A 10,384-nucleotide genomic window follows, 5' to 3' on the forward strand; every position below is an offset into this window, starting at 1 on the left:
CCGACGTCAAAATTACTCTTGCAATGATACTTCATGAAACAGTAATAGAGTGATTCAGGAATCAAGACATCGGAAACAGCGACCCCGTGATACAGGCAAGAGCCAAGACAGCGTAGCAACTCGCTACGCTACATGCCCGATATACCTGGAAGTCCAGACCCTTTAGCGAAGAGAAAAAGAAGAAAGTTACAGTCATGTGACCGGAACTAGAGAGCAGTATGCAGTAGAAGAATTTAGGCCATCCCATTGGCTGTTGGGATGTTCGGACCAGACCACTTGCGTGGGGGGGAGGTGCACTTGTTTGAGGACAGGTAATGTCTATAGAAATAGCCAACTGTTACTGTTTATACAAAGTGGCAATAATTTTTAGTCTTTTGCTGATAAGTATCACTTAAATTAACCACAAATTTGTTTCAGTGTATGGTACGAAATGACTATGGTATGAAATGACTGGATGTTTTTAGGGACAAAATTAAATAGTTAATGATTTATAAAGTCAGTTGCAGGTGGTGTTTGCATGTTATAGATGTAATTTAATGTTATTTTCTAAAAAACAATTTCGGGGTGAAATAAAAAAATATTGTTAATACATGGTACAATATGACTTTCAGTTATGGTACAAAATTACCAAGGAATGAAATGACTAGGGTACGAAATGATGTTTTACAATGGTATGAAATGACCAGGGTATGAAATGACTAAGATACAAAATCACATTTTGCAATGTTACGAAATGATCAGGGTACGAAACGACCAAATTAGGTATGAAATGACTATGCTGTGAAATGACCAATGTACAAAGTGACTAGCAGCCTTGTGAGGACAAGAAACAATTAGAAGAACATCAATATATGAACTATAACCAAAGTTTAACCAAACGTTAACCTGACTTTAACAAAATGTTAACATGGTCACACAGCAAAATGGCTGGATACCCACACATAAAATGTCATTCCACTGACTTGAATTAAGTGATGAATGCTGAATCAGACTTTACAATAAGATCAGTTTTTTTGGCCATTATTTTTCCATGTCAGTACTGTTACAATATCATGTTCTTACCTCCAGAATGTTGTCGCATGCTGCTATCTGAGTATGAAGACTGGCGATGTTCTGACTCTCTTTAATATCTGTTTCACATTAAGGTGGCAACTATGTCAGTGCCAAATAAAGCTACACACAACCAGCTCAGTTTCTTGAGGTATTGTGAAACAATTTTTTTTTTTTTTCTATATTCAAGGGCCATAACTCTCTCAAAAAATGTAACAACACTATAAATGAAGCTAGATCTATATAAAATTTTAGCTCAAATCTTGAGCCCCTGGCCTCCAGAAGCCGAACCCTGGGATGGACATGCTCGAAACCCTTGTGGTATATGAGCATGTTAAAATATTATCGGATCCGATCAAATCTTGAAATTAGCTCCACTGGTTAATTACTATTACCTGTGGATCTAACAGCACCCCGTTGGAGCTCATGTCCAGTTGACCTTTCATTCAACCAATCAAAACCTTACTTGCAAAATCATGCCAGTGAATTGAAAAGAATTTACAGACTGTTTATTTCATGACTGGTATATCAAAGGTTGTGGTATGTGCTATCCTGTCTGAGGGATGGTGCATATAAAAGATCCCTTGTTACTAATGGAAAAATATAGCGGGTTTCCTCCCTATGACTATATGTCAAAATTATCAAATGTTTGACATCCAACAGCCGATGATTAATAAATCAATGTACTCTAGTGATGTCATTAAACAAAACAAACTTTATAGAAATGTCTGCCTAGTTGGCTTGAAAGGATACAGTCTTGAATGGAAGCATTCTCCACTTCTAACAGCTCCTTCTCAATCTGCTTGGAATACTGGCGCAGGTCAACTCCCTAAAACAAACACTTTCATATTAGATATTAAAGCTACTGATGTTAGTTTTAGAGGTACATGTATGTTCCTATTTCATTGCCCAAACACCTTCTCCACAGTATTAATTTAGTGAATATGAATAATTAATAATTAATAAAACACTGACAGTATTTAATTAACAAAAGTAACAGTACACAGATAGAAATTAATAATTTATTATTTTAATAATAAAGTATTATACTCACAGCTTTCAACGCTTCTTTCACAAATTCATCTTCTAAGTTTTGTTGAATATGAACTACAATATTAATAGTCAAATTAAAATTATAAATACAATTTAATACAAATGTAACATGTTAATATTAAAAATATAAGGGATGCTGGATGGATGGATGGATGGATGGATGAATGAATGGATGGATGGATGGATGGATGGATGGATGGATGGATGGATGGATGGATGAATGATGGATGGATGGACAGATGGATGGACGGACGGACTGACAGATGGACGAACTGATGGATGGAAAGATTGACAGATGGATCAATGGATGGGTGGTAAGATCAGTAATTGCATGGATGGACGGATGAGGCAGATGAATGCATTGGATGTATGCATGGATGAATTGATGGATGGATGGATGGAATGGATGGATAGACAGATGGATGAATGTAACAGAATGGATAGATAGACAGATCGATGGATGTAACAGATGATGATTGCATGTATGGAAAAATGGAGTGGACGGATACATGCATGGATGAATTGATAGATGGATTAACAAACTGATGGACAGATGGTAGGATGGATGGATGGATGGACAGATGGATGGATAGATGGATGGATGGATGGATGGATGGACGGATGGATGGATGGATGGATGGATGGATATATGTAATTAATAATACCATCAACTTCTTCAAGTAAAAAATCTTCTGAGGTTAGATCAAGTTCTCCAAGATTGAGGTTGACATCATCAAAATTCTACAAATAAAATAAAAAAAACGTACATAAAATAATATAATTACCATAATTTGTTATAGTTGCAGAATCTGAAGATAAAACTGCAAACTAATATATATCAATAAAATAATAAAATTTTAACCAAATTAATTTTACTGTTTAAAATTGACTACCGGTATCAGAAAACCAGTAATGCAGACACTTGTGTATCTTGATTAGCTACAGGTAACCAGGCTACTAGGGCCTCCAAGAGTGTAAAACATTGGACTCGTGTACTCGAGGGTCAAACTCGACCCGGACCAGAGTACCTGCCACTAGATGATAATGAGACTAAGGAATAAAGAAAAATATCATTATGCATCTTAATTCCAGCACTGAACATAGCTGCCAAATTATGCTATTTATAATATTGTAGTCTCATAGCCCTATAATGTAACTGGTGGCAAGCACAATGATAAAATTACATTAAAAAATATAATTAAATGAAAGTGCTCTTCTTTGCATGGGTACTCAAGTCCTGTGCATGGACTGGAGTCTTGCTAGACTCAGCCCATGCCAGGATACTCGAGTGCCCGTGGAGACCCTACAGGCTACTTCTACAAAAGGGCAGTATGGTATTTTTTTATATGCAGTCTCCAACAGATAGAACAGCACAGACAACATACTTTGATATACCAGTCATAGACCTAGCAATGAAACAAATTGAGGGGAGTGATTCATTGCTCCCCTAATATAGATTATGGGGAGCTATTTAAGATATTACCACATTCACATTCTAAGAGGAGTTAAATACTATTCTCCTTGAACTAATCTCAGGGGAGTGATGGGGAGGAACAATGATAGCTCTCCTTAAACGGTGAGGTCAGCAGTCATCATGGGATACTGGTTAGAATGGAGAAATGATTTATTAGGTTTATCTCCCACAGGCAGGCACTCTATCACTGAACAAAATCCAACTCATTATGTACAATGAATTTTTGTCAACTCACTTCAATGGTTCAATTGGTTGGTCAACTTGCCCCAATTTGTGTAATCAATTTTTCCCCAAAACTAATGCATTTAAATAACAACATTTTAAGCAAAAAACAAACTTAACAATTTGGGGGGGGGGGTTAATTTGTTTTATTTGCAGGTGTCATATTTTCAAATAGTAGCACACACAAAATGATCTCACTGTTTATGATTTCTTTGTTATTTAACATACATAGACTATACAAAATATTTTTTTTAAACTACACTTTTGGAATTTATAAGATGAATAATATTTGTTTGCTTCCCAGGATGATTTTGTGTGGAATGAGCCTGGAGGGAAAGGAATTTAAGAAATGAAAAATGACACCTGGTCACATTTTTAAAACAATGGCCATTTGGTGTCTAACATGGTTATTTTGACACTTGTATAAAAAGGAAAGAAAGGTAATCCAATGCATTTATATAATACGTTTATAGGTAGCCAATGTTTCTGCCAGAAAGAAATTTTTGGGTATGGTGCTATGGAATTGAATACCACTACAGTCAACAGGTGGTATGGGGGGCCTCCCCAAGAAAGAAAATGGGTTAAGTTTAGAGTTAGGGTTAAGAAAATCATACAGTAATAAAAAGAGTAATTAATCTGCAAAAATATTTGGCTATGGTGCCATACCCGTTTTACCCTCTGGTAGAAACCCTGGTAGCACTGCCTTTGTAAAGATATCACTGCATGACACTAGTGGGTTCTGTTTGGAACTGGAGAAAATCTGAGTTCATGGGGCGGTGGGGGGGTGAGGTGGGGAGAGATCATCCTGTAACTCATTGCACCTTTATGAGGTGAATGATCTACCATTGACCTATATATCTCCCCCCCCCCCCCCCCCCAAAAAAAAACACTGAGGGGAATGTAAAAAATGAATGTTTTTTGGTAGGACTTTCCTCTGGGGAGCCCGTCGATCTCGCCCAACGTCGATCTCGCCAAGTCGATCTCACCCGTGGCGAGATAGCCGTAAATCCCATTTCCTATTGGGCGAAGTCGCCGTACATATTATATTTCAATGGAAAGGATAAACAATGCTTAAAATGTTTATATGACTAAAATTAATTAATGTATAGACTTATTCTCATTTAGTGTACTCAATATTCGTGCATCATGTCATTTCGTGCCCTAACAGGAAATGATGATATTTAGCGTGCTCACGCGCTGCGCGAGAGTTGCATCTGTCAAAATAAAAGATAAATGTCATTTTATTTTGAGGAACCGATTAGGATATAAAATATGCCACAAAAATTTAAATAATAACATAATGAATTATTAACTTGGAATTTTACCACTTTTCACTAATACCAAAATGTCCGCTTCCAAAAATCGTCTCCATATACATACAAGGTGTAGGGCATCGCTGTGATATGCAACATACCCTAGACCCACGACTTAATATGAATCGTCTGTGTTCAATATTAAAATAATATTCCATGGGTGCAACCTCAGATACCATTTTACAATATTATTATTATGACTTAATTCCATTAATTATATATTATTTTTTTAAATTCGTTCAATATGTAAATTTTATCAAAACAATATATTTTTTAAATGCAATAATAAATGAAAACTGTTTTAATATATGTGGAACAAAACCATTTTACAATTATTATTATGACTTAATTCCAATAAAAAAAAATTTCAGCTTGAAACAAGTATCCAGTCAACAATGTCATGCACACATTAATTGATTTTAATAATATATACATTTTAAACATTATTAATACAATCTAGTTACATCATAACCAGCTTCTACACAGAAGAAAAACATGTCGGAGATCTCGCCCAATCTCGCCAAGGTGTAAACATAAACTAACACAATCATCAATGAAAAACATTTTAAAAAACCCCACACCAACATGCACTGAATAAGAATAAGTCTATACATTAATTAATTTTAATAATATAAACATTCTAAACAGTGCCAATCCTTTATAAAATGTACGGCGATTTCACCCAGTAGGAAATAGGATTTACGGCTATCTCGCCATGGGCGAGATCGACATTGGGCGAGATCCACGTAGTTCTCCTCTGGCACTGTCAGTATAATACCGTCCCGTCTTGCCATTTCGTGGTACTCACCAATTCGGGGTATTTCCCAAAAACGTCATATCTCGCGACAGTTCATGTGTACTGCGCCACCTAGCGAACGTTTCTCAAGAGAAAGCGTCCCTGGATACCGGAGAACAAAATGTTCAAGATTGCATCAATTAATGTAAGCATTATTAAACTACATTGTCAAACAAGTAAAATACATTGTTCTTACCAAAATGCATTTTATACCATTGAGCAAAATAAAGTACCGAAGTTAGTACAAGACCTGTAACATGAAAATGTATGCATCGTCTACTCCACCTTGTTATTGTAAATTATAATCACGTGACATATATGACGTGGCTTTCGCCAATTTTTGAAACTATGGAATCGCATAAGGGCTATCTCTTATATCTGATTCCTTGTGTTTTTTAGGATTTCACGTCACGTCATAAAAAGCGCTATCGATCATATAGCCCTACTCAACTTAAAAATGCATATGCAGATGTCACTGAAAAGGGAACTTCTGTATATAAGGCTGCCAGGATGTATTCCGTTCCTGAACAAACACTCAGAGACAGAATATGCGGGATTATTTCCCCAGACACGACAAGGTCCGGACCTGGTCCAATGTTTTCCTTGGAAGAAGAAAAACAAACTGGCAGAACATTTGAAGTTGATGGCGTCTGTTGGCTATGGCTACACAAGAGCGCAGGTTTTAAATCTTGGAACCGACTATGCCACCCCATTTAAACAAACGGCCACACGATTGCAACTCTCTTTCTCTACAGTGGTTTTATGGGTTCATGGGAAGATGGCCAGAATTAAAGTTGAGACGACCCAAATCCTTGTCAGAGCTTCGAGCCTACGCTACTTCAGAGGAAAGCATAACGAAATACTTTGATGAACTGGAGACAATTCTTGAAAAGTATGACCTCAAATCATCTCCTGAAAACATATATAACGTGGACGAGAAGGGAATTAGTATGACTCACGCACCTCCGTATGTTGTAGGATCCACAGAAGAGGTTCCAATTGAAATATCGCGAGAAAGATCATCCACAGTCACTATGATAGGGTGTGGCAATGCACCGGGTCAACAAATCCCACCATATTTCATTTTTCCTGGGGCTCGAATGCGCCAAGAACTATTAGAAGGAGCCACCATTGGTACGAATGGCACTGTTAGTAAGTCAGGATGGTCCAATTCAGACATATATCAAACATGGCTTGTAGATCATTTTGCGAAGTACGCAAAAGTTGGTGGAGATAAGAAGACATTATTGTTGTATGATGGTCACAGATCCCATATTTCACCTTATTTGGTTGACTTTGCAGTGCGGAATGGAATCATCCTGTTTGTTCTACCACCTCATACAAGCCATATCCTTCAGCCGATGGATGTGGGTTGTTTTGGACTGTTTTCTAAAGTTTTCAGTGATGAATCTCGAAAATGGCAACGTTCTCATTCTGGAACTCTCACCCGCTACAATGTCTGCTCTATTGCATGTCGAGCTTACGACATCTCGCTGACTCCCAGGAATCTTCAGAGTGCTTTCAGGAAGAGTGGGATTTATCCATTTAACCCAAAAGCAATTGATTCATCTCTGTTGAAACCTGTTCAGTATGCCAAAAAAAGAAGAGCTGAACAATCTACAGAAACTGCGAGTAACAATGCCGATATTTCTCAACCACAAGACAGAAACACTGTTAACAATTTCTTTTCAAGTCACCTGCCAGTTGTACACCACGATAAACCCAATCAGTCTAAACCCAGGCGTTCAGTTCACAAGGTTGTTGGTGGAAAACCAATTACAGAGCCAGATGTATCATCCCAACTGTATGAATATGTCTCTTCCTCTAAAAAACCCAAAGTTGTTTCTTCAAGAAAAACAAAAGCTGTAGCACCAATCAAAAAATCAAATTCACCGCAGCCAGGGCCCTCGGGAGTTGATAACGGGTACGGTGATATCAAGTGACAACTTCTCGGAATCGGAAACTGAAGATGACGAAAAGTGTTGTGTTTGTGGGCTTTTTCAACCAGTTGAATTAAAAAGATGCACTTCACTGGTATTTACTATGTGGGGACAGTGCATGTTCCAAAACTGTAATCACTGGGTTCATTTAAAATACTGCTGTGATGTACGATGTCTACGACGACATGACGTGTTTTTCTGCCCGTGTCATGGCTTGCCATGCAAGCAGGAAGAATAAACATACATGTATCTTTGAGCAGGTGTGAAGAAACCAGACCTGTAAATATGTTACATTTACGTTGGACGTTTGTGTGTTTGGATACATGTTAAATATAAGTTATATTATAACAATGACTAACATATTTTGTGCTTCGATTCTTTACGGAAATTCCCACTTGGTTGCCATCACTGGCCTGCCATAGATTGACTGAATGACGTATACCCCGAATTGATAGGTACGTCATTATGCAGACGGGTTTTCCAGAGGCCTCGACGGTGATCATGTGTCGGCAATTTCCATCGGGGATGAATTGATTTTATGTAGCAAAGTATAGTAGGGTAAGTGAATTTTAACTTAGTGAAAAAATATTAGCTGTATGTTTCCTTTGTTTATAATAGTAACCAATTCTTCGTTAATGCCACGAAAACTCGGTACGCGTGGGTACTATAAAGAACATTATAAATACTTATAATAAATAGTTAGGGTCAGGGTTAGGGACAGTGCCAAAGGAAAGTCCTTCCTACTTATGTTATATAATAAAGAGTATTCTTTATATATGTAACTGTAGTATTTGTATTAGGGGTTTCTGTTTGGGGGTACCTGTGCCTGTGGAGAGGGGCCCAGGGGGAGAAAACTGGTTGACATTATGATTATCAGTCATGTCCGGGTGTCTCCTGCATCTTTGTCAATGAAATTGCCAATCAAATCATACTCTCGTGGAATCAAGAACATACTTAGGAACCTATAATTCTACTCTAACATGTGTATGAAAAATAAAAACATTACGATAACAACCTCAACAACTTCTCCGTTTTTCACATCTGCTGTCACAGACATTTTTAGGTAGTCTCGATTTTCACATTCAATTCATAATAAAGGGCATATGCCATATTGTTGGACACAACTCGGTACCTTTGTTCTATTGAAAAACACGGACGTCGGATTAACATCTAGCTTATAATAGTAATAATAGTAATAATAATAATAATAATAATTTATTATTTATTGTAAAAATAACAATGTGTGCACTTTTGATTCCACATCATTCCTCCAACAGTAAAACGTATAATTAATTACTCATTTACTGGTGAACGAACGATTAATAATTAGTAGTGGCAATGCAGTATGTGACGTCAGTAAAGGAGCCCAATGATGCTTCGGTTTTAAATTCAATCAATCAATCGACCAACTAACTAACCAATCAATCATCCAACCAACCAAACACCAACCAACCAACCAACCAACAAACAAACCAAACAATCAACCAATCAATCAATAAACAAATAATAATAAATAAATTAAAATTAAAAAAATAAAAAATTAAATTAAAAAATAATTTTAAAAATAAAATCCACGTTACACTATTATTATAGAGAATAATACATGAGTGGCCCTTAGATACTATGCATTTATCTCACAACGAGTTGTTTTAAAACGTATCTTCTTAACCGTTGAAGGAGTTTTAGACTATTAACTACTCAGTTGCCCCACCCCACGCCCCCTCCACCCCACCCCCACCCCAAACAAAACTCCTAGCTACAGCCCTGGGCACAATTTCACAAAACATCGTAAGCCTAGTTTTGCACGTAAACGTAGGCTAAATCTACGACTAAACCACAATTATTATTACTATTATAGTTCAACAAATATAGGTAGAAGAACACATATTTCATTTTCTTTTGTCTTTTGTCTTTTAAAATACTCCAGCTTCCGTAATGACGTAATTTTCTGCGTGAAATCGATGCCAAACACGTGTAAACGCACGACCGGTATAGCGGCTAGTAGCAGACGTAAACTTACAATGTTTAGTGAAATGGGCCCCAGGTATTTAACGAGCGAAAGCGAGTTTGATACGCTTTTAAACAACGAGTTGTGAGATATCTAACGGATACGAATGTATTATGGTATTCTATTTCTTACATATCCTCAAAAAAAAGAGAAAAGGTTTTAAGCAAATTTTAACATCTTTTTCGACTAAAAGTTATTTACAGCCGTTGCACTTGTAGCGTCCCAGACACATGCTTGTCAGGTTAACTACATCACAATATGTAATCGATTTCCATCGCGCTGTTTTTTTTATTGGACGTATGGCATTGGTGACCTGGTATTGGTCACCAATCTAGGAGCAGCCAGTCGTATGTCTTGAAATTGTTAACACACGTACGTGTGTTGACAAGTATGTGTAAATAGATAATAATACATGAGTCGCCGTTAGATACCATTTATCTCACAACGAGTTTGTACCTAACGAGCAAAAGCGAGTTTGATACGTTTTTTAACAACGAGTTTGTGAGATAAATGGTAGGCCTATCTAAC

At 37.0% G+C, this 10,384-nt stretch overlaps 1 protein-coding gene across 1 annotated transcript in view; it reads right to left on the reverse strand.

Annotated features, from left to right (window-relative positions):
* LOC121383487 (vacuolar protein sorting-associated protein 52 homolog) overlaps window positions 1-8,788 on the reverse strand; it is a 42,092-nt gene extending 33,304 nt beyond the window's left edge. Inside the window, exons 1-5 of the mRNA XM_041513560.1 lie at window positions 8,669-8,788; window positions 2,769-2,844; window positions 2,105-2,157; window positions 1,804-1,879; window positions 1,063-1,130 (exon numbers count right to left, since the gene is read on the reverse strand). Of these exons, the coding sequence (XP_041369494.1) occupies window positions 1,063-1,130; window positions 1,804-1,879; window positions 2,105-2,157; window positions 2,769-2,844; window positions 8,669-8,713 (318 nt within the window). The 5' untranslated portion in view covers window positions 8,714-8,788. The remainder of the gene's footprint in view (window positions 1-1,062; window positions 1,131-1,803; window positions 1,880-2,104; window positions 2,158-2,768; window positions 2,845-8,668) is intronic.
* Between the last annotated feature and the right edge of the window lie 1,596 nt (window positions 8,789-10,384).

Source organism: Gigantopelta aegis, chromosome 10, assembly GCF_016097555.1.
Source record: "Gigantopelta aegis isolate Gae_Host chromosome 10, Gae_host_genome, whole genome shotgun sequence".
Taxonomy (NCBI): domain Eukaryota; kingdom Metazoa; phylum Mollusca; class Gastropoda; order Neomphalida; family Peltospiridae; genus Gigantopelta; species Gigantopelta aegis.